General features: G+C 42.0%; 1 protein-coding gene across 1 annotated transcript in view; it reads left to right on the top strand.

Moving 5' to 3' along the window:
- Positions 1 to 10519: 10519 nt before the first annotated feature.
- The window catches only part of ANXA13 (annexin A13), a 50360-nt gene continuing 35013 nt past the window's right edge, over positions 10520 to 25866 (top strand). Inside the window, exons 1-2 of the mRNA XM_007076828.3 lie at positions 10520 to 10534; positions 11917 to 12039. Of these exons, the coding sequence (XP_007076890.2) occupies positions 10520 to 10534; positions 11917 to 12039 (138 nt within the window). The remainder of the gene's footprint in view (positions 10535 to 11916; positions 12040 to 25866) is intronic.

Here is a 25866-nt window from a genome sequence, read left to right as displayed (position 1 = left end):
AGCATACTTTCCAACCCAAAGTACACTGACTTCTGGCCTTCCTCTCCATTCCAGTCCTCTCTGGCCTCGCAGGCACCTAGATTCTCTTCAGCTACCACAGTATAATCTTACCTGGGGTGGTTGCTGTGGACAAAATTCTACCAAATTAAAAAAAAATCTGCAACATATACAATATCTATAATTAGCCACCTGGGGTTTCACTATTGTTGACCTTGAGTGATGTCCACATGTCTATACAATGCAGTTGAGTTTTCTACAAGGTTTTTGTGTATCTTTTCAGCCAAATAAAAATGTTCCTTTTAATTGTGTCTTTATTGTGGTAAGTAGTTTTAAACACTTGCCTCAGTAGGGCTCCCTCCAACCACCAGAATTCTCCTGATGACACTGAATCAACAACAAATGAATATTATTACATAGAAAAGGATTAGAAAAAATCCGTATGGGATTTTTATATTTGCTAGCAGGGCGGGGGGGGGGGGCGGGGGGGGCGGGTGCAGGGAGTGTCTTTTTCAATTCTTACCACCATTCATTTTGTGCATCTACTTAGCACATAATCACTTTGTCCATGTGTTGGTTTTCTCAGCTAGCGCTTAAACATCTCTGGGTGATTAGCATCTGGCTAGGTATCTTCCCTCACTGCTAATTTAAAAGGTTTCATGTTTTCTAGCCACTTACCAGGCACCCCAGAAATGAAACACAAAATTTCAACTTGCTCTTCTTGGGGCGGGGCGGAGTGGGGGGTGGGGTGGCTGATAAATGTGAGTGGAATGAAAAGGGGGAATTTTAAAAATGAAATTGTGGAAAATAAAATACATCGTTGTACCTAATTACTAATTAAATTCCCCGTAACACTTGATTCTATTGTTACTCTGAGAATTCCATCTCTGTAAGTAGTCTTGACTCTCAGGAAAGGTTAGAAAGACTTAGTTATCTATTAAAAAGTGATGTGTAACCTTTATCACTTCACCCTTGGCAACTATGTTTTCTATGGCATATTGGTCAGCAGGTGATTTATTAGCTTCCTGTTCTATTAATTATTTATCCGCTATTGCTATGCATAACTAATACCACAATGTTCTATAGCATTTATTTAAAGATAGATCTGGAATATTCGAGAGATCTGAAATGCAGGCTGAAAACAATTTTTATGGCACTGCAGTAGTCTACCTTTGGCCGTGTGTACATCATCAAATAAAGTTTACAAAGCTCCTGAGGGGAGCCCACACATGTTGTGGTCCTTGAAAGAGCAAAGGGCCTCGGAACAAATAACTTTCAATATGTACCTTTATAAAAAGTTCAGGTCTTGAAGTCAGCCAGGAAAACAGAGCCAAAATGTGGGTGGGTGGGGGGAGCAAAGACATCTTATCTCAGGTATCTTAGTCACTGTGTACCTTATAAAGCACAATTTGATTTCTAACATGGAACAGGCTTTAAGATGGCATGAAAGTAATAGGAGTCTGCTCCTAAATAGGCCACTGCTTGGCCCAGAATCACGAAATGAAAAGTCAGAAATAAAAATATTCTTTTGCACATTAACGCAGGCAATGCTAACAGATTAGCAAATCTTTGGAACAACACCAACAAAAGTTTTTTCATTGATGCTAGTACATTTCGGTAAGAAAGGACTAAATAAATTGTCCTACCTGAAATCTTATAATCAAAGTAGTCTTTGATTACAAGATAGAAGGAACCTTACAAGGTACTGGTCTAACCCCCTTGCTTTACAGTTATAAACACAAAAGGCCATAAAGACAAAAGCTTATTCCAGAGAAGCAACATGGTGCAGAGTGACTCGAGGGTGAGGTGGCCGGGGACAACTATATGTCCTTCCATGATCTTGTGAGACATTATCTGCTCTACTTGAACCCAGTTAGACCGACTCGGACTGTAATCAAATCTCTTTACACAAGTTAAAATAAATTTACTAATCTTTAAAAATTAAATTAATTCAATAAGAATCTATTTATTATTAATTAGTCATTAAAAACTAAAACTGAGGAAAGATGGCTTCCAGTCAGGTGACAGGCATATTCCTGAAAACCCGTAAGGTGAATTTGTACAATTAAAATGTATTTTAGACACTGGTTTGCTTCGTATTTCTCTCAGGTGCATTTAGCATCGTTAACTACTTTCCCTCTTGAAACATTCTTGCCTTTTGAGACATCACAGTCTTCCAACTTTGCTCTGCTCTTAGTCTCTGCTCCTTCTGTCTCTGTTCCTCTGATGAACCTTCTGACGTCTTCTCACCACCCTCCAAATGTGCCTCCCAAGTCCTGACCTCAGCTTTCTATTCTCTTTCTGCTTCCTTTGCCCACACACATCTCAAGACACTACCATCCCTCTGTGCGGATGGATCAAACAGCGCCATCCCTGACTTCTCAGCCAAATCCAGCGCTCTTCCTCCTTCTGCCCTGGAAACTCTTCTCTCTGCAGGCTGTCTGGTACCTGGGTGCCCACATTGCCTCCTAGAGCAGCTCCATCCTACACAGTTCCATAACTAAAGATGGCAGCACTGAACACCGGCAACTCGCACTTGAAATCTTGGATCTTCTTCCATAGCTTCCCCTTCGCAAGGAATTCAAGGGCAGGCATTCCCATCTAGATTAACTTCCCAAGCTCCTCAGCTTGCTCCTTGCCCCTCTGGCCACCTCCTGCTCATTCCCTACTCATTCACCACTTCCAATGCCATCCCCTCCATACCCTTCCCCTCAAGGCCCTTCCAGCCCTGGCCACTCCACATTCCCAGAGTGAGGCCCATGAGCCCATGAAAGCCTCCCTCGTTCCTTTGGGTTGCCATTTCTTCTTCCCCAACTCCTGTAACCTACTAGTTACAGAATAGCCTGTATTAGTCTGTATTCGTCTATAAGAGTCTATAATATAGTCTGTAGTAGTCATTTCGTACATCAATTACATCCTGGTTTCCTACTATTTTTTTTATATCTTATTCCCTACAGAAAGGTAATGCTAAGTTTTTGGAGGGAAAGCACCTTGTTTTCTACCTTCCTTTCTTCTGCCCCGTGGAGCTTAGCACAGCGTTATAATACTCCCAATGTAGCAAATGATACATGTGCTAATGAATGACAGTGGAGTTCTGAAATTCTGCAGTGTAGGCCAAACGTGGTGGCTCTTCTTCACGGAATGACGGACAGTGGAGCCCTGTCTATCAGCCAGCACTGAAGCAAAGCTCACAGGACAAAATCCACAGGAAGGATGGAGCCATTAGAGAGGGGGCATCGCACGGGTGCATGGGCAGCTGTTGAGCATGTCCCTAGCAGTGGCCAACCACAGGCAGGCTGCCCAAGAGGATGCATAAAAAGTTGTACCAGAAGTGACAGCTCCAAGGGAAGGGCACTTTGTTTCTCTTTTGGAGGCTCCGGTGTCGCATCTCAGCCTCTCACTGGGTTCAAAATACTCTGGGCTACTGTTTCCACCTCTCTTCCCATCCTCAGGATCTCTCCCATTTCCCTTTCATTGTCTCCTCTTGCTTCCCTGATGCTGCTCTGTTGGCCCTCTGCAATGGGCATCTCTTGCTTTGAGCAGTCTACCATACATTCACCCTTCTTTCATTAAGAGCACACAAGTTTTCTCTGGGTGCCCACCCCTTCTTCCACTCTCAGACCACATGGTTTGGGTGGGGTTGACTCCTCTCTCAGCTCTAGAGGTGACGTGAAATCCAGTCCTCACTACGTCCCCCCCAGCTACGGTGGCCAGCTCAGAGAGAGTATGAGTACTAATTGGCACCAGGGATTCAGATCAGGGTGTGTATTTGAATTTGGAGGAAAGGAAAGTTCTCATTTTCTTTTCACTGGATTTGGAATTGTGAGGAAGAAAATGTGGACCCACCGACGGCCATCTTGCCCTTGAGAAGGAGGATCCCTCTGAGAGGGAAGCAAGCAGAACTGAGAAGTGAAGAGAGACCATAGATCCTGGGGATATATATTGAGTAGCTGGATCCTGCTACACCTGAAGCTAACTAACTTTTCCAGTTGTACGAGCCAATAAATTCCTTGTTTGTTAAGTTATTATGAGCCAAGTTTTGAGTCACTTGTAACCCAAAGAGTCCCAATAGGTCTTCCTAATTGTTCGTAGTATTTTAGGTCTGGAAGTAAATGTAGAGATGAGTTCAATTCTTACATTTATATAACAGTAACCAAAGAACCAGAGAGAGCGTGACTCTAATATGAGCACACTCCTAAGTTGTAACCGAGACCACCCTAGACCCAGGTCTTTGCTCTCCCAGTGCCATGGTGCTTCTGCCACAAAATGCTCTATCAAATCAAGGCATTTTTTTCTTCCATGGATGTTTTATTTCCCCTACTAGAACATAAGACCTATGTCTTACATTGTCCACATGTCCTTAGCTTAGCACAGTATCCTGCCTGTGGCAAATGCACAAGTACAGGTTAACCAGTCACTGAGTTAAGAAGACTTTTTATACCTTGAGATGTTTGTTTTTATGCTTGCCGGACAATGTGTTACTTTCAGGGTCTTTTTTTTTTTTTAAGTTTTTTTTTTAACATTTATTTATTTTTTGAGAGACAGAGAGAGAGCATGAGTAGGGGAGGGACAGAGAGAGAGAGAGGGAGGCACAGAATCCCAAGCAGGCTCCAGGCTCTGAGCTGTCAGCACAGAGCCCCATGTGGGGCTCAAACTCACCAACTGTGAGATCATGACCTGAGCCGAAGTCAGATGCTTAACCGATGGAGCCACCCAGGCGCCCTGCAGGGTCTTTAATACTAGAAAAGTAGAAGAGTGCGGAAATACAGCTGTTGTCAGCAGCTATAATCACTGCCTGCAGATGCCAGTGTTTTTGTCTCAGTCAAGTAGCCATTCTACACAGACAATGCAAAGACTCACCAAGCAACAGGCCTGCCTCTGCACTTGAAAATGTATGAACTAATGTGGAGGGAAAAACAACTACAGACAAACACGCCAAAAAGACAAACATTTTTTGGCTTTTTTACATAGAGGAAAATATCAGTCCAAAAATCAACTATAATGTTTGGGTTCTCTCTAAGTGACCAGACGTCCATAAAATACTGCTAATTATCCCTGTAAAAATGTGCGACTTGACTGCTATCTTTAGAAAAGTAGCATCTATGTGCTTTTGTTATTTTAATGAGCACGGTAAGCCTACAAAATAATCTGAAATACTTATGGTCTTTTGATTACATAATATGAAATTCTCCCAAAGTCTTTCTAAACGGAAATTTTATTAAATACAAATTCTACAGCACAACGTGTTGCAGTAATCGCAGCAGCTGGTGAGTTTGGGTTTTGTTTTTGTTCTTTTAGAGGTTTTATTAGTTTCCCAAGTCTACTATAACGAAGTACCACAAATCGGGTGGCTTAAGATAACAGAAACTTACTGTCTCACAGTTCTGGAGGTTAGAAGTCCAAAATCAAGGGGCTGGTAGGGCCGTGCTCCCTCTGAAGCCTGTAGAGAAGAATACTTCCCTGCCTCTTCCTGGCTCCTGATGGTGGCTGGACGTCCTTGGCGTCCCTCACCTTACACCCTAAATCCCGCCAACCTCTGCCTCCATCATCACATGGCCTTCTCCCTGTGTGTCTGTGTCTTCACGTGGTGTGTTCCTCTTCTTTTTTTTTTTTTTTAATTTTTAACATTTATTTATTGAGAGACAGAAAGACACAGAGCATGAGCAGGGGAGGGGTAGAGAGAGGGGAGGGTAGAGAGAGGACACAGAATCTGCAGTAGGCCCCAGGCTCTGAGCTGTCAGCACAGAGCCCAACGCAGGGCTCAAACTCACAAACTGTGAGATCATGCCCTGAGCCGAAGTCGGTCGCTTAACCAAGTGGAGCCACCCAGGCGCCCCCATGTGTTCCTCTTCTTATAAGGACGCCAGTTATAATGGGTTCAGGCCCACCCTAAAGGGTTCATCTTAACTTGCTTACATCAGCCAAGACTCTATTTCCAAATAAAGTTATAGGTACTGAGGATTAGGATCTCAACTTGCCTTTTGGGGGATACAATTTAAACCATGACAAATATATAAATGACATTTTTTAAAAAGTGTTTATTTATTTTTGAGATAGAGAAAGAGACAGAGCGTGAGCAGGGGAGGGGCAGAGAGAGAGGGAGCACAGAATTGGAAGCAGGCTCCAGGCTCTGAGCTGTCAGCACAGAGCCCCACACAGGGCTCGAACCCACAAACTGTGAGATCATGACCTGAGCCGAAGTCAGATGCTTAAACGACAGAGCCACCCAGGTGCCCCTATAAATGACCTTTTTTAAAAAAATGTTCATTTATTTATTTTGAGGGGGGAGGGCAGAGAGAGAGGGAGAGAGAGAGAATCCCAAACAGGCTCTGTCCATGCTGTCAGCATGGAGCCTCACGCGGGGCTCGATCTCATGAACTGTGAGATCACGACCTGAGCTGAAATCACGAGTCAGACACTCAACCAACTGAACCAGCCAGGTGTCCCATAAATGACATTGTTAAGAAGTGTTAGAAGCTTAACCTTGGTGGGTGATACAGAAGGAGAGACTTTCTTTGACAAGACTGATCTATGACTTGCTATGGAGACCCATAAGGTTAGAAGGAGATTAGAACTTTGGCTGACATCACCACTTTGAAAACCACCAAAGTTCGGGGCGCCTGGGTGGCTCAGTGGGTTAAGCGTCCGACTTCGGCTCAAGTCATGATCTCACAGTTCGTGAGTTCAAGCCCCGCGTCGGGCTCTGTGCTGACAGCTCAGAGCCTGGAGCCTGCTTCACATTCTGTGTCTCCCTCTCTCTCTGCCCCTTCCCTGCTCATGCCGTGTCTCTCTCTGTCTCAAAAATAAATAAACATTAAAAAAAAAAAAAAAAAGAAAACCACCAAAGTTCAAGAGATGTAAATGAACAGACCTAGTAGAGGTCTAGTAGAGAAAAATATGAGGCACCTGAAATAATTTGGAATCACTAAATCCGTAAGATGATAGTAAAACAAACAAACAAAAACCCTTCCCTCACTGTTCTGTGCCCTCTCTCCTAAAATGTCTGCTTACTCTTCTTTCCCATCTTTCCCAGGCAGATCCTCTCCTTTCCCGCTGGGCCCCCAACCATGACAACCTCCCAGAAATGACCTGGGGTCACAGGGAATTCCCTTTCCTTCCTCCTGCTGCTCTTGCTGGGAATTATTCCAGCCACCTTCCTGTGGGCCCATCCAGCTGGGGAAGCAGAAAGAAGATCACACTAGGACAGCTCTGTTCCAGTCAGATCCCAACTTGAGCAGGGGCAACGTGAAATTATCAAGAGGTGGCTATAGTGGTGGCATTCTAGAAAAATAAAAGGGTCTGTCAACTTCTCACTTGGCTTCTAAGCTTTCTATCTCACCTCCCTGGGGCCATAAACTATATCTCTACTGTACCAGTTCCTGTGAGCCCTAAACAGAACTTATCTCCACTTCGATCATTGCACACGAAATTGCCCTGTTCCTCCTGAACTTTGAGCTTTGACAGCCTGGGGTAAGGGAGGAAGGGAGGGAGGGAGACTGCACTGATCAAGCACTCTAGGAAGGGTTAGTGACGCAGAGGGTGGTTCCAAACCAGCAGAGAGACATGGAGCAAGACAAGTTGTCCCTGAAAAGTCTGGGGCTGGGAGTCCCAATTTGGGCTGCAGAGCCCAAATTAGACACTTCAAGGCCAAAATCATAGAGAATGGTCAAAGTCTAAGTTGTTAATTCATGTCTTCTTGTCATTCCCCTCCCCCCACATTCACTGCAAATTCCTGGAGGAGGGTTTTGTCTTGTTTGCCTCCTGCACCTGTCCCCCCACCTGGCGCATTGTAGAATCCAGCCTCACTCACCATCTTTCTTTTCCTGCAATTAGCAAAGCTCTTTCTTATTTCTGATCCTCAGCGTAAACTATGAGCATCTGATTTAGAACACTCTCTTTTCAAATGATGGGTTCCTTCTCATCCTTTTGTTCACAGCTTAAATGTTATCTCCTTGAAGAGCCTTACCTCTTTTTAAAGTAAATTACACACACACACACACACACACACACACACACACACACACACACACTATCCTCTATCATAGCATCCTGTTGATTTTCTTCACAGGCTGTAAAATATGTTGTAATGGTTTGTTTTTTGAATAGCTCCTCCATTGGACTATATTCTAGGAAGAGAAAATTCAAATCTATCTTGCTCCCCATTATAGTCCAACAATTAGCACATCCAAGGCACTCAATAGATAAAGGTGAAAGAACAAAAGTATAAATATATACAATCAGAATTTAATAAACCTACCAGAATTTTTAACACTATATTATATGGGAATTTAGCATAAAAAAATGGAATCTTGAAAAAAATAAATAAAGATGGAATCTTGGGCTAGATGAAGAACAATGAATTATTTAATAACTATCTAGGCTTTATTGAATAACCAAAACTAAATCTGAATCCATTCTTTCCTTATTCTACATCAAGTCAATTACAATGGATCAAAGATGTAAGCCTTTAAAAAAGAAGCCATTAAAAAACTTGAAGAAAATGTACAAGAAGTTTTGATCATCTCAATGTAGAGATGTTTTTCTAAGCAAGTCAATACATCCATAAAAACTAACGCTTTTTGCACTCACACATATATGCACAAAACACACTCAAACAGAAACAAAAGACGAACAACAAATTGGGGGGAAATAATTGTTACATTTGACAAAGGCCTAGATCTTATTATAAAATGTTGTTATAAATAAATAACGAAAAGACTTATAACTCAAAATAAAAATAAAGGACATAAGCAGACCACAGAAAAATTCGTGCAAATGACTTTTAAGGGAAGTGATATATAATATCAAGAATATCAAAAGAATGTAAGTGATCAATGACTAAATTCTGCTCCTGAAAACAGTATTACACTATATGCTAGCTAACTAGAATTTAAGTAAAAATTTACAGAAAAAAAATTAAAATGATGCTATATAGAAACAAAAAGAATATCAAAAGAAAGGAATGTACATTAAACACTGAGATAACCATTTTTCATCTTTGAAATTGGAAGAAATGAAAAACTCTCATAATATTTAGTGTGGCCAGTATGTAGAAAAATATGGACACTGGCATATTATTTTAGGGGGATATACATTTTGTCTTTAGAAAGTCAGTCTCTGGGGTGCCTGGGTGGCTCAGTCTGTTGAACGTCTGACTTCGGTTCAGGTCATGATCTCACAGCTGGTGAGTTCGAGCCCCGCGTTGGGCTCTGTGCTGACAGCTCGGAGCCTGGAGCCTGCTTCGGGTTCTGTGTCTCCCTCTCTCTCTGCCCCTAACCCATTCGCATTCTGTGTCTGTCTCTCTCAAAAATAAATAACCATTTAAAAAAAATAAAAATAAAAAAGTCAGTCTCACAAAATAATTAAATTAATTAATTTTAAAAAATGAAGTCAGGCTCATGGGTTAGCTGGACTTTGACAGTAGTTCAATGTTTCAATACCTGTGCAGAGGACAGCTGGGCAAGATCCGTCAGAATTGTAAATGCATTTACTCTTTGTCCAGCAATTACATCTTTAGATTTTATTCTATAGATAAACACGCACACACAGGCAAAGATGTATAAATGAAAATACTCACACAAAAAACCCAAAATGACCTTGAATAGTGGACTGATGATGTAAGGTTTGGTTCATATTCATAGTAAACTACTATGTGGTCACTGAAAAAGAAATGTGTCCGTGTCATATTATGTCTTTAGTATATGAAGCATACAAGGCATGGAAAAGAATGCATTGTATAAACCCATGTGTTGACAACAAAGCAAAACAAAACCAAACAAAAAAACACAGTCCAGAGAAAGAAAGAAAGAAAGAAAGAAAGAAAGAAAGAAAGAAAGAAAGAAAGAAAGGAAGGTAAATAGACAGGCAGACATGGCTGTGTATGCAAACAATTTCTGGAAGGACTCACAAGAAGCCACCAGGAGGAGGGCCTGGGAAGTCAGTAGGTTTTCTTTTCACAGTACCTTTTCACACTGTTAGAAAAAAAAAACTACCATCTGCACATATTACTTTTTAATTCAAAAACCAGCTAGATTATAAAGATGATGTTAACATGACTCAATGTTGCCCTCAAAAAGATTCTGTGTAATAATAATAGTGATATTAGTAAAGCAGTAAGATTTTTCAGTCTTGTTTGGTTAATGCTATTATTACTACAAGCTATAAAATTTTAAATAGACACCCAAAATAAACAAATTATGACCCTTTCAATAATCCAGAAGTGAGACAGGTTTAGCCCTTTAGTCGAAAAGCAGCTCTCTATTCAACTTAAAAAGCCCATACGTGATGTATTAATAAATATTTTATTTTAAAAAGATGGTCTACAAAGTAGCTTGGGAAGCTTAAGCTCATTTGTAGCTATCACCACTCCCTACCCATCCCCAATAATGTATTCAAATTCAATGCCAAAAGTTACTTATTAAACACAAGAGATATTACGCCCTGGGAAAACTATTATAAACTTGGCCTGAAGGAGACCTGATCTCTTAATGAAATACAGAACAACTATCTTAGAAAAACGAAAATGGGCAATCGTCATGTAAGTATTTATTGCCTTTGGGAATCAAACAAAGTTTTCATTTTAGTTAGCATGTGGAGAAATTTGAACTATGAAATCGTGATTAATAATTTTGCACTATACCATTGTGATTACTCCTCACTGTTGGTTTTCACAACAGCATACCATGCTTTTAAAATGCATTTGGAATATATTTTTTTCTCCATTGGTCAAAAATCTCTCAGGAGAGGCTAAAGAGAAGTATTTAAAACAAGATAGTAAACAGTGCCCCACAGAGAGCAAATGGTTAATACGTGTTTGTGGAATGTATGATTAAAGCTGTTAGTTGTAGCAAAGTTGCACAAAATCTGGTAGGCTCTGCCCATGAGGGTTTTGTGGGGAAGACAGGTTCATGTTACAAATATCCGTAAACCAAGGTAAAAGTACTCCTATGAGGCCAAGGCCATAGAACTTGGACTGAAAAGTGAAAATATTATTTCTAAGCAGTATTAGTTCTAAGCAGCATCAAATATTCAGATATTTGCAGATATCCAAGGAATGGACTTAACATTTAGGTTTTTATTCTGAAATGTCTACGCTCATGTGAATACTGTGTCTATAAACTATTAATGACTAAAAATTGACTAAAATACTACCATTTGAAACCAACGACACACAAGGCAGGTCTGAGTTAAATTGTGATTTTTTTTTTTTACATTGAAAAGTGTATATCTAAAACTGTTGCAATAAAAATTTTAATAAGGTTTTACTGCACCAACTGTAGCTTCCCCTGGCAAGAAATGACTTATTGTATGTAAACTAGAAGCAAAGACAAAAAAATTCAAAAATGTTCTGTAAACTATCGCTTTGTTTATGAAGGTTTTTTTCCCTTTGCTATAAACTAAATTTGCACTCAATGGTTGCAAGCCTACAAATATCTTCTTTGGGGAGGTGTTACATTTAAAATCTTCTGTAGATAACATTTTCTTGCTAGTCAAGATTATGAGCCTTACATTCAGTATATCTTTCAGAGAAACTGAAGCCTACTTTTTTTTAAGTTTATTTATTTATTTTGAGAGAGGCAAAGACAGCGTGAGTGGGAGGGAGGCAGAGAGAGGGAGACAGAATCCCAAGCAGGCTCTGCACTGTCAGCGGAGCCCAATGCAGGACTCGAACTCATGGAACCGTGAGATCGTGACCTAAGCTGAAACTGAGAGTCGGGCGCTTAACCAACTGAGCTACCCAGCTGCCCCTGAAGCTTACTTTTAAGATATTGCTGATAGCCACAGAGGGCCTCAGGAATAAATGGTCCCTGCCATAGCAGTTCAGGAGGACGTTTTCATCTTTTGAATGTCAACCCCACGGGGCCTCTGGCTTGTGTGAGTGGTCTAGCATTTTTACGTATCTCTTTTTTGAATCTTCAGAGCCAGTCTTACTCCCTCTCAGAAGGTAGTCAACATTTGCCCAAAGGGGACATCCAACCCTCGGCAGCCGTGAAGCCTCTCAGCCACGCACCAGGGAATGGAGAGCCAGAGGCCCAACAGCCTGTAAGCACTGATTTTCCCTCCAAATCGTAGGTATGACTGGGCTCTCTCGTGGGCCCAGTATTATTCACCAATGACTTGTCACAGTGGATCCTCCACAATCCTCTGGCCTGAAAATGTCATCATCAGGCATTACTTCCAAGCAAAGAAATCTTTCCCCACACAAACAAATGTCTGTTTCAATGTTTGTAGCTAATGTAAAAATGTAATCTAGGAGCTCAGTTTCCATTCCCATCGGTGTCCCCTTAATAGTGCCTTACAATGGAGAGCATGGTGCTATAGTATGGCCAGTAGGACATTTTAGAAAATACTAATGGAATTTAACATTGCACAAGGAATGAATATGTTCTAAGACTGTGTTTCAAAATAAGTAAATGCAAAACCTTTTTGGACAGAAAACTGTCCTGGTAATGACTTGAATTGCTCGTATTAGAAAGTTACTTGAACATGTACAAGCTTCAAACTATAATGCTGGTAGTTTTGAAGCAGTTACATAACCAAAACAAATATGTAAAATTAAATACTAGTAAAATACAAGTTGCTAATGTGCAAATAAATGCATGTTATTGATTTAGCATAACAGACCATGTTATTTTGCCGGGATTAAATGACTACACTCAATGTTAAAACGGTCCTGATGGCTATAATGTGGTTTCTTCTGTGTTGCAGCATGTCTAAAATATGATGTGGTGCATGATTTCTTAGTTCTACTATTATGTTTCTCTATCCAAAACTGAGAAACTTTTGTTTGTAAGACTCCCTATAAAACAATCGGGGCTTCTCTTGGCTAAAATGTGTGATTTTTGTATTAAACCTCCCTCTGTTCTCTGTTCTTTTATCATTCGCTTGCAACAATTAAAATATGGCTATTCGGCATATACACATTCATAAATAGAAACACAAATGCAGGCGTTGAAATCATGTGCTAGCCTCAGTCATCCTAATGACTCAATATGCTTTACATTTAGTTTTTAAGTTATTACCAGCAGTAAATACATATTTTAAAAGCCTACTAGGAAAGTTACAAAGTCCCAAGGATATGTCCACAGACCAGGATGCACAGACAGATGCTTGACAAACAATACTCCAAAGCCAGTAGGATATTGGCCAGGAAATTACATTTTCCAAGGTGCTGTGATACAGAGGGCTTCCTAGCCAATTCTGAGAATTGAAAATTTACTTTTTTGTTTTGCGCTTTCCCCCAATCCCTTTGCCATCATTAATGATTCTTTTCAACTGAAGACATCGTGTTTGTGATTAACCTATTTGGAGCAGTAATAATCGCGATTACTATCATTTGCTAATCAAGCAATATTCAGAGTTTGCTTAGCCTAGAGGACATGAACTTGTGCTCAGTGAGCTTTGTGCATAGACAGAAAAATAAGATCCACAGGAAAATCTGCTCAGATTTAGCTAGATGACTCTTCTCTTGTGTGGGTTGTTTTCAGAAGAATCGCTATCTGGAGGAAAATAGAAAATTGAAATCAATAGTGAAATCCCTTCACCATTGGAGTGTGGCTGTGGCGTATGGGCAGAGCAATAGGGAGGGAGCCATGGACAAACTCAAGAGGACAAATGATTTCTGGAAAATTATTTTCAAGGCACTAGGCACGACTTGCCTTGCTACTCCAAGTGTGGTCTCTGGACTAGGAGTAGCATCTACATGGCCTGGGTGCTTGTTAGAAATGCAGAACCCAAAGCTCCTGAAGACCTACCGAATCAGATCTGCGTTTTAGCAAGATCGTCAAGTGATTCTTATGCACAGTACAGTCTGAGAAGCACTAAACTGGGGAATGAGTGCTCACAGTTGGCCGCACATTGGAATCACCGGGGGAGTTTTAAAAAACACCAAAGCCTGAGTTCTACCCCCATAGAGTCTGAATTACTTGGTCTGGTGGTTGGCCTGGGCACTGGGATTTGCAAATGCTCCCCAGGTGGTTCCAAACGTGCAGCTGTGTTTGAGAAACTCGGAACTGGAGCATAACACTATTCTTACAAGAACAGAGCAGCATACCGCCAATGAAAGCAGGTGTCATTATAAATGTCCATAAGTGAAAACCGACTGGTAAATGTTAGAACATCTGCTCAGCGATCTGCCACGGTGTTTGTGAGCATGCCACATTTTATGACTTGCTTGTGCCAATATTTAGCCAATGTAAATATTGTCTAAAATGGAAAACAGTTTGGGACTTGGAGCAGATGAACAGGCAAGCTCCGAGGCAGGTGGATTAGGAACACCCAGGAGCCACACACGAGGTGGGAATAGGTCCAGATGCCTGGGAAAAGAAGGTAGGCTCTGGAGGGATGTAAAAATGTGACTGGGAGTTTGGGATAAAGTAAGTATGGCTTTAACCGAGAGTGTGCATTGAAGTGTGATTCTCAAACCCTAAAGAAACCACGAAAGAAACTAAGACCACACAGTCCTACCTCTCCTATCAGGAAATCATTTATCCCCCCAAATTAGTCCTGAACACCACCGTGGGTATAGAAGGAAACAAAAAGGGCCTCTGATGTCAAAACAGGGCATGCACTAAAGCATACCTTCTTCCTTTAAAAACAAGCCTCCCACTCAAAGTTGGCTGCATTTGAGACACCATCACACACAATGTTGGCTTTAGGGGTTTCTTGTCTCTGGAAGATAAAAAGCAGTCATTTGAAAGTCATTTAAATTTTTTTTAACGTTTTTTTATTTTTGAGACAGAGAGAGACAGAGCATGAATGGGGGAGGGGCAGAGAGAGAGGGAGACACAGAATCTGGAACAGGCTCCAGGCTCTGAGCTGTCAGTACAGAGCCCGACACGGGGCTCGAACTCATGAACTGTAAGATCATGACCTGAGCTGAAGTCGGCCGCTTAACCGACTGAGCCACCCAGGCGCCCACATTTTAAAGTCATTTAAAGGTGGGGGGAAAGTTTGCCAAGGACAAATATACCAATGGAAGGAAGAACTTGCAAACTGAAAAACTGACACAAGAGCTTTAACACTGTAGGAGCCTGGGCGGGGCGGTTGGCCACTTGGTGTAGGGGATGGAATCTAGCAGATGCTTGCCCTGCTGTACAGCAGCCAGAACTCAAATTCCCAGTGATGGCGGGCATAACTGGAGGCTTCAAGGGGGCCTTCTGGAAGGATGATGAGGATAACTGACATTTCTCAAGCGCTTGCTAGACTGTGAGCTGCTCTGGGAGCCCGGGCTGTGTGCATGAACTCTGAGCCCTTGACTCTACCAAGTCCCCCATGTACACGTGTCCTTTTGGTCCTTTGGTCCACACAACTCTGTGAGGGAGACAGGATTATTATCCCCTTTGCAATCTGGGGAAAGTGAAGCATGGAGAGATGAGGTAATTTGACCAAGGAGAGGTGAAGCATGGATTTGGATTTAGGTAGAAATTCTTCACATTATACCAACTAGATGCTAACCTACTGGGATTTCTAAATCTGTTGAAGTGGACCATTGTCTCCTCTTTACCCCCGATCCTGAGCTTCCTCCTCTTCCCCTAGATCTGATGCTCCTCTTTAGTGTTTCCATGCTACTCTGTGTACAATGTCATCACTCCCCTCCCACAGGATTTTAGAACTAGCTGTTCACACATCCTCCCCAGACTGGACTGATGGCTCACTGGGGCTAGGACAGTGTCTTGTTCATCTCTGTATCCCCATTACTGACACAAACCCTGGCACATAGCAAATGCTCAATAAACGTGTGATCAACTCATCAGTTCATTATGTTTTATGGGAAAGGCTTACTCAAGCCAATGTTTTACTCATTTGGAGTCCAAATCCCTATGACCAGTTACACCCCCCGCCCCAACCAATGTGTGAGTAAGGTTCTCCTGTATCTGTACTTTTTAAAAACTCCACAACTAATTTCTAATGTACCCAAAGTTGAGAACTATGGGTCTTATGTCATGTGTTCCTCTAGTGCAGGGATGTGCCCAAATGTGGCCCCCAGGCCATCACTGGAATAACCTAGGATCTGTTAGGAATGCGAATTATCGGGCCGCACTCCAGATCTATGGAATCAGAACCTCTGGGGCGAAGGCCCAGCAACTGCACCTGAACAAGCCTTCCGGGTGATTCTGATGTACACTCAAGTTTGAAAATCAGTGTTGAGGGGCACCTGGGTGGCTCAATCAGTTAAGCATCTGACTCTTGATTTTGGCTCAGGTCATATCTCACAGCTCATGAGATGGAGCCCCACATTGGGCTCTGTGCTGATAGTGTGGGGCCTGCTTGGGAATCTCTCTCTCTCTCTCTCTCTCTCTCTCTCTCTCTCTCTCTCTCTCTCTCTCTCCCCCCCCCTCCCCCACTCCTCGCTCCTTCTCAAAATAAATACATAAACTTTGGGGAAAAAAAGAAAGAAAATCAACTTTGAAGCAAAAGCCTCTCACAGGCATAGGCTGGAGCTGTGCCCCAGCTTTGACTGAACCATTCCCATCACTCAGCCTGCAGAGATGCCCGGATGATGGCTTTTAAAGCCTACTTAGTCCCACACCCTCCTCCAGGGCCTTTGACACCAAAAGCAGTCCAGGGAACTGCCCCATTCTGCCCCTTCCACTGACCCCAGGCTGCAGTCTCTCCCACAACTCATCCTAGCGCTGCATGGAGAAAAGTAAGCTCGAGTCCCTCTGCCAACAGAGGAAGGAAACCACTCTTCATCCTCGTTATCAGTTCAACACATTTTTTTTTAAAGAAACTCCCATGAGCCAGGTGCTGTTTGAGGCACCACTGATAAAAAGAGGAATAAAAGAGCACAGTCCATGCCCTCTGAATGGCTCACAGTCTAGCAAGGGAGGCAAACAAGTAAACAATTACAACGATGTGCAACGAATGCACTAATAGAAACACGTCCAAAACTTAGGGGAGAGAGTGATTCTGTGTGGGAGGAAGGAGTGGGAGAGGCTTCCTAAGGTGCAGAAGGGCAATCTTTACGGTGCCAGAGTACGTGCAGAGAGGTACAAGAAGCCTCTTGCCCTGCAGAGCACTGAATCCGTCAAACATCACCTGCCTGTGCAGCTGCTAGCCCCTCCCCCTGGCCGGGAGCTTCTGCAGGGCCCGCACCGCCATCCCTCATCACGGCTCCATCACTGGGGCTTGACACATAACAGGCGCACCACGCATATTTTTGATAGATCACTGATCAGGGAGCAGCGACTCGGATGCACAGGGGTGTCCTAAAGGCCCTTGTTTGCTATGCAAAGTGTATTGGTATCCTAGGGCTAATATGCAAAGGACCACAAACTGGGTGGCTGAAAGCAATGGAAATGTATTCTTTCAACGTTCTGGTGTCTAGGGATTTAAAATCAAGGTGTTAGCAGGGCCACCATTTCCTCTGAAGACTGTAGGAAAGAATTCTTTCTTGCCTCTTTCAGCCTCTGGTGGCCCCAGGCATTGCAGTCCTTGGCTCAGGGCAGGAGAGTCCCAATCTCATGTTCCCATGTTCCCATGGCCCTCCCCTCTACTTCTCTTCTTCTAAGGACCCCAGTCACTGGATTTAGGACCCATTCTAAATCCAGGATGATCTCACCCATGATTCTTAACTAATTACATCAGCAAAAACTCTATTTCCAAGTAAGGTCACGTTCTGAGGTTCCAAGTAGACACGCATTCGGGGAGCATACTATTCAACCTACTACACCAAGGAAATTGGGTTTTTTTGCTTTAGGCCAGTAGTGTTTTCTAAACGACGTACATCAGATTCCTTTGGAAGGTTTGTTTAAACAGAGAGCTGGGCCCTATCTGGAGAGTGTCTGATTCAGTAGAGCAAGGCCCCAAATTTTACATTTCTCACAAGTTACCTGATGATGCTAATGCTGCTGGTCCAGGGGCCACACTTTGAGAACTAGTATCTTAGGCAATAGAGGAGCCATAACTAATCTCAGACAAGGGAATGACAAGGTCAGAGATGCACTTTGGATGGACCATGCTAGAAGCTAGTAGAGAAAGTTTTGGAGAGATTCCTGACCAAAGGCAAATAAAACACTTAGGAGGCAGTGGCCCTGGAGAAAGATGATGAGCCTGTGTTCCCAACTTAAACAGTGGCAGTGGGATCAGAGAGAAGAGGACTGATGGGAAGGTCAAATAGATGTAACTGGCTAAGTGGACAGGTAGGTGAGGGACAAGGAGGACTACAGAGTGATTCGGGTACCTGGCTTATGTACCCAGATGAATGGGGTGCATCCTGGGGATAGAACAAACTGGAAGTTTGCTCAATGTGAGGATGAATTTTGCTTTGGGATCTGCTGAGTTTGAGATATCCATGGGACACCTGGGTTTAATACCTAGCAGGTAGCTGGATCTGAAACTCAAAAGAGAAGGCTGCACTTGAGGTAATTTGAGGAGCACAAATTCATAGTTGTTTTGTTTTCAAGTCAGTATGTGAGTACAAGTAGTAGACTACAAGACTAAGAGTGGCTTAAGTAACAAAGACATTTAATTATTAGCCTTCACATGAAGTCTGAGAGGAGGGGATTCCAGTGTTGGTTGAGTGGTTCAGTCACATCATTAAGGACACATGCCATGTCTACCTTTCCATTCTGCCACCCTTGATGTGTTTGCAGCAGCTCCCCTCATGGGTACAAGATAGTGGTCTGTGTTTAAGTTCATGATCACACGCGATAGGATCACAAGTAAGAGGGAAGGGGACAGAGAAAAAAGTACGTTTCTTCTTACCACTCCCCTAGCACTGAGAATAATCTTTTTGGAAAGCCCCCAAGCAGGCATCACATCCCATCTCATTAGTCAGAGTTGGTCAAAAGCCTGTCCCTAGACCAATCACCGGCCGAGGGGAAGAGGACAGCCATGAATCGTGATTCATCCCTGGGGCTGGAGATATCATCTTGTCAACTAGCACGTTCTTCCTCAATCTCACTCTCTCGCTCTCTCTCCTTCTTTCTACATGTTGGGCTCATTCTCTCCCACTGAAAATGAACCTTTTCTTTTTCCCCAGTGGTGTGGGAGGCAAAAGTTGTTGGTGAGAGGGAGGCATGGCCACAGATAGTTTGGGCACCACAGAGAAGGCCATGGCCTCACGTAGCTCCACGTTAACAACATCAAGGAAAAGAGGGGTTTTTCCCCCCCTAAGTTTCTATAGCATGTCAGGGAAAAATTCTGTTTGACTTGGGTCATGTACCTAATCCTTGAACTGCCACCGTGGCAGAGGTTGGCTTTACCAATCCTTGGGACTTGGGGATATTGCTTTATCATATTGCTTTCTTATAACTATGATTTTTATTAATATTACTACTGCTGTGTCTGCTGCCATATTGGATGGACTGAAATAGAAAGGGAATGATGACTCAAAGATAAGATAGAAAGGCAGTCAAATAATTCACCCTTCCTGTAATGGGGGTTTGGATGGTTGTGGTGGAAATGAAAAGGAAGATTAAAATGTTTAAAAGAATTTTAAAGAAGTAATTAATAGGATTGGATCCAATGCATATTTAAACTCTTACCAGGGGAAAGAATAACATTCATTGTTTTGGTTCTGTTGGAGACAGAAATTTGCTCAAAGCAAATTTAGCTATTTTACCTTGTTTCCTTTTTAGCAAATCAAAACTTGTCCACATACTGTTGGCTATGCCTTTTACACAGCACCATTCAATGCTGTAATGACCCAGCTCAGCCCCCAGTATTTTCTCTTTCCAATTCCGTCTACCCACTTATCATTGACTCTTGAGGACCCCAGAGTACACTTGCTTCTTTTTTTCCTGCAAGCAATGAATCCCAAGTTTATACTCTCATTGAATTGGCAGAAAAACGGCCTTTGGCAATAGAAGAAGGAAATGGACAGTTCTTTTCTAATGAGAAAAGTGCTTCATTTTTCATAACTCTTGAAGGCATGGTTCCTTTCATGGTTGAGGAATGACCATCATCTCCCCACAATCACCTTATCCTCCAAGTTCACTTTCATTGATGCAATACAGCAGTAATTGGATATCTGGAGGTTTAACACTCTTTAGAGGTCTCTGACTCCCAAAACAATCTGTGGACAACCTCAAAGCAGTCACTTTCCCCCAGGATGCAATCTTGTTTCCATACAGGGCATGTAATTCCACCTCTAGTAGAAACTCTAAGCTGTCCAGCCCACCACATACTAAAGGGCCCCTAAGAATGAGTCAGCTGAGGCTGCCTGATGAGGCCCCTGCCAGCTGAGGCTGTGAAGCCTACAACTGTGATGCAGACAAAGAACAGAGGATGATGACAGGATGATGACCAACTTTAAGTCAGATTCTTCCTCCTAGTTACCTAGTTACCTTTCAGATTTGTCATCTAGTTTCTTTGAAATAAAATTAAAGGAAGAAAGACATCATGGTCCACTTCTAATCCTCCCTTTTATGTAAGCACAGCAATTCGCTCTTTGTCACTGGGGACCTTGCCTTTGTCAGTACCTATGTGCCATTTGCACCAGAAGCCCAGCCTTCTCAAGACCTTTTAAAGAAACATGTTTATAGCATTGTTGCAGTCATTAGGCCAGGGTGGTAGACACTCATCATGTTAGATCTTGGCACTACTGATATTGGAACCAGAAAATTCTTCTGTGAGGGGATGTTCTGTGCCTTATATGATGGTTTAGAGGAATCACTGATCTCTAGGATTAGAGATCAGTAGCACTCCCTTACTTATGACTACAAAAAATGTCTCTAGATACTGCCAAATGTCCCCAGAGAGACAGAATTGCTTCTGAGACACAGGCCTTAGGGAAAGCAAGGCAATAGGGCAGGAGATGACCCCATAATGTCTTTATCTGACTGAACTTCTACCTGCAACCATGTATTCCTGCCCCTCTGGCCTAGATATTCCCTCACACTGATTGCCTTTCTTATCACAGGGTAGAGCCAACCCATCTTCAAGATTGACCCTTGTCCTCCTGATAGTGACAACAGCAGGCGAGGGGCAGCGGTTTCCCCCTAAAAGACTGTTAATCCATAAGTAACTCTGATGGCCAGAGTGAGAAAGGCTTCTCTACAGAAATATCCAGCACTGAGGCCGTTGAGCTGAGCAAAGTTTTCCTGCCCAGATGAGCAGTGCTCAATGGAAAGTCACTGACTGAAACAATCATGAGTCCATTTGTTCACCTCTCCTCTGAGTGTAGTCCCTGAAAGGACTGCCCCATATAGTCTCCCTATATCAGAGCTCAGTGCATGGTGGGCCAGTCACATTGTTTGTACTTCTGAATATATTGTCAGTACCTTCAGAAATGATGGTGCCCACCACCTTAGGGCGCTAGATGTTGGAGAGTCTTAAGGTCAGATCTCCTTAAGGTCAGGTCCCCACCTTCTAGTCACCTTTTGATAGGTGACCAACTCAAGGTATCACACCAACTCAATCCATAATGCCAACTCAACTCACACTAACTCAATGTATAACACAGAAAGCATAGCCTGAGAAAGTTTGTCTTTCTGGAAAATGATCTAACAATATCAATCTTCATTAAAAGTGTTCTCAAAATGCCAACATATAGATAATCCCACGTTTAGAAGACAGGTCATTTATTTTAACCTGAAAAGTTTCACTCATTTTTCAAGAATACACAGTCAGCATACATATGTAAATCATATCAAGATCTGATTCAAGTGGATGTTTTTTCTATTTTCAGACTTATTTGCCAAATGATGCAAATATTCCTATCCATTTAGAATGATGGCCAAACACATATTTCATACATGTCACTGTTTTTAAAATTTTTTTTAATGTTTATTTATTTTGAGAGAAAGACAGACAGCATGAACAGAGGAGGGATAGAGAGACACACAAAATCCAAAGCAGGCTCCAAGCGCTGAGCTGTCAACACAGCCCTGAGGTGGGGCTTGAACCCACAAACTATGAGATTATGACCTGAGTCGAAGTCAGACGCTTAACCGACTGAGCCACCAAGGTGCCCGTCGTATGTGTCACTTTAAAATTGCATCTCTGAAAGGATAGATCAATAGTGTAACAGTTCTATGTGTTCTTATCACCTTTTAAGGTTAGCCTGAACTCTCAGGCTTCCTACACACTGACTGGCTATCCTGTCGACCTCCTTGATTAACAGATCTCTGAAAAGGGTCCAAGTGGGCAGACGGTCTAAGAATGGAGGAATCAGCTTTGCTGTGACCATGGAGAATGCTAATAGAACAATAAGTACATGGTGAAATACCAAATACTCTTATACGATTGAAACTGTGTTTAAATAGACCCCACAGAGTACAATGCAATATATATATTTTTTCTAATTAGTAGTCTCCTTTTTGCTCTATAAGCATTTAAGTAGATTTTGATTTAAAACAACAACAAAAAAGCAAGATTTAAAAAAAAAAGTCAAATGTATTGTTCCAAGGAAACCAAGCCTAAGAAACAATCAACTTAATGAAACAATATGCCACTATCACCCAAGATTCATGTTTAAAGATGTGAATGGCCCCTCTGTTGTGTTTCAAATTGCCCATCAATGTCTACTAAACATGCCCGTGGAAATGTTGCCAGAATCTTTCTGTTTCTGAATTCATGAATAGTACAATACTTTGCATTCATGCTAATTAGTTTCAAAGTACAAATGAGTAACCAGTGAGAGGTAAAAGAACATTGTCCTGAGAGGGAGGGCTCCAGATTTTTTCATAAGCAAGTAAGTGACCCTGTGCAGATGGCTCAACAATTAGGCCTCAGTTTACCTGTAAAATGAGGGGACTGGATACATTCAATGTTTCCCAAACTTCAGATTTAAATATGACTTTCATGAATGTTGCCAAACACATATGCTGTCTATGCTGCTAATAGCTCTATTATCTCTTTTCTTTAAATTCACTCATTTTTTGACATAAAAAAATAATCTTAAAAAGAAACTATGTTAGTATCATAAATGGAAAATCAATTATCAGTTGATATAAATGTGGATAACTAAATGAAGGCAAAAAGACTATATTAAATTCTAACTAAATACTACTGCCAGCTGAAGGCTCAGATTCTGTCATCTGTTTTCTGATTAAAAAAATCTATTTGCATAAAGAAGAGAAGGGGTTGGGAAAATAATTATCTCAGCCTTTGTGTGCCACACAACCTCTGTTACAACTATTCAACTCTGCCACTGAAGTGTGAAAGCAGCCGTTGACTAAATGTATATGAGTAGGTTGGCTATGTTCCAGTAAAACTTTATTTATAAAAACAGATGATGGGCCAGAATTTGACCATAGCCCATAGTTTGCCAATCTCTGGGTTGAAAGAGTGTGAAAGACATACTATCACGAGGCAAAGAATGACTCAATATGATGAACGGAGAGAGAATTTTAAAAAGAATTCCTTTTTCAGTTGAAAGTCCAACAGGCTTTAATACATTCAGTGTTCCATGTCACCCATTTTGAAAACCCTGGGTTGAATTTCTACCCTCAGAATCTATGATAAACCTCTTCCCTTTATCTTTTGCTCCTTTAACAAAGGCTAGGATTTCTTATTTGTGTAAAGCCTCAGCACATTTTTAAGTTGTCTTTCTGATTCATTAGGATGTCAATGGGAAAGTTTCTAATTTCTGTCAGACCAGTGGGTCTTAACCCTGGTTTCACGTTGGAATTATCTAGTAAGTTTTGCAAATACTTACATCAGAGATTCTGATTTAATAGGATCAGGTTGGGACTCAGTCATTTGTCTATTTTAAAAAATCTCAGGGCGCCTGGGTAGTTCAGTCTGTTGAGTGTCTGACTCTTGATTTCAGCTCAGGTTATGATCCTAGGGTCATGGAATTGAACCCCACATCAGGTTCCACACTGAACATGGAACCTGCTTAAGATTCTCTCTCCCTCTCTCTCTCTCTCTCTCTCTCTGTCCCCTCCCCTGCTTTCTCTCTCTCTCTCAAATAATTAAAAAAAAAAAAACTATCTCAAATGATTCTGATGTGTATCCAGGGTTGAAAAGCTATCCATCTGTGTTCAGGGCATCTTCCTCAGAGTCCACTATTTCCTCCATAGGTCTTAAGTCTAAGAGCATCAAATTCTATTTAGCTCAAACTATTCCAGACCTAAAAGCCTTAGGCATTCACTTCCATTTGTGTTTCTTGTTAAGCCTCCAGGTGAGGTCCAGTTGAGCTCTCCCAGGTGTCCTGGTTAAGTTTACTGTTCCTTTTATCATTCTCTCTGCTTTATTACCCTAGGAGGCTTGACATCATTATCAGTTCAAGATGTCTAACTGGATAACTCCACTCTCCCCCTCTTCTGTCCCCACTCTTGCCACTGACCCCTGACATTGATACAAACTAGAGTGAGGCCAGGATGCAAAGGAAAAGAGGTGTGGCATATTCTGTAACATACAAAGGAAGAAGATTCTTCCGCCTCTAGAAGGCAAGAGAAATACCCTATAGCTGCAGAGAATTCAAATGAGCTTCCATCAATATGTAAACATTTATCAAGTGCCTATAATGTGTCAGGCATTATGATAGGTGCTGGATATGACAAGGAATATGACATGGTTCTTGGTTCCAAGAGGTTTACAATCTAGGGAGGGAGATAAATTAGTGAATAAATATAATAATGTATCTTAAGAAGATCTGATAGAAGTCTCTAGAATGGAGTATAAGCACAAAAAAGAAACTGGTGTGCCAGAAAATGTTTCACAACCAGCTCTTGGGGCAGGGGAGGACAAAAACCCAATTTGTGCCATGAGCCAATTTCCATACTATGAATATGAAATCACAGCTGATTTCAAGTTACCAACATGACCTCACTGAACACAGAGTTGGGAAGAGATGCACACAATTGTCTCTTGAAAGCTTGCAAAGTCAGCTCCAGCTTGGGTGACCAACCATCCTGATTAGCCTGGAACCATCACAGTCTCAGCACTGAAAATCTCACATCCTAGGAAACCCTGAGTCTTGGGCAATCAGTTGGCCACCTTAGGCCCAACTGGCAGAAAGTCCTCAATCTTTCCCAAGAGGGTCATAAGTGGTTTCAGAGAGGAGATATAGCTTCAGCAAATTCCCTTAAGTAGATACATTCTCCACTGTTGCCAGTGGACTCCACAGTGGGCAACCAGGTGTTTAAGAAATGGAGGAGCATGAGGCCCGTCAACCCCCAAACCCCTTGGCCCTCTGAGGACTCGGGAAGTTACAGTGAGGAGCCTGCTTGCAGTACCCCTCCTCTTCTTCCCCCACTGAACATTCATGGACCCTTCCTAATAAGGTAAATCTGCAGTCAGTGTGCCTAGATTCCTGCAGGTAGGGAGAAATGAAATTTTACCTATGAAAACATGTGACAGTTTATCAGGCTGGAAAGCAGTCACCCCTAAGAATAAACATGCTGGAAACCTTGGTCATCCTGCTGGCCTCATGCTTTTCTGTCTTCAGACTGCCTCTGCTAAATTTCAACCCCTTGGCACACCACAGTCCCTTAGCTATGATCTCTCTACTACTCAAAGGGCAAGATGTTTTAGTAAACAGGGAACAGGAAGGTTTGAGGTAAGATGGGGAAGGAGGAAGAAAAGGAGGAGGTGTCCTGACAGCCTGCTAGAGAAGGGCAGAAAAGCCAATTTCTCCCCTGCCAGCTCTGGATCATCATAATGAAATCTCCCTGCCCAGAACCCTCACAATATATTTTCATATGGCTTTGTTGAGATATAATTGACATACAACATCACATAAATATAAGGTAAACAGTGTGTTGATGTGAGACACTTATATATTGCAAAATGATTACCACTATAACCTTAGCTAATGCCTGCATTATGCATAACTACCATTTCTTTTTGTGGTAAGAACATTTAAGATCTACTCTCTTAGTAATTTTCAAGTATATAGTACAGTATTATTACCATAATCACCATGCTGTACATTAGGCTCCCAGAATGTATTCATTTTATAACTGGAAATTTGTA

This window comes from Panthera tigris, chromosome F2 (genome assembly GCF_018350195.1).
Source record: "Panthera tigris isolate Pti1 chromosome F2, P.tigris_Pti1_mat1.1, whole genome shotgun sequence".
Classification (NCBI taxonomy): Eukaryota; Metazoa; Chordata; class Mammalia; order Carnivora; family Felidae; genus Panthera; species Panthera tigris.
Note: the sequence above shows the minus strand (reverse complement) of the source record. Positions and strands in the feature narration are given on the sequence as shown.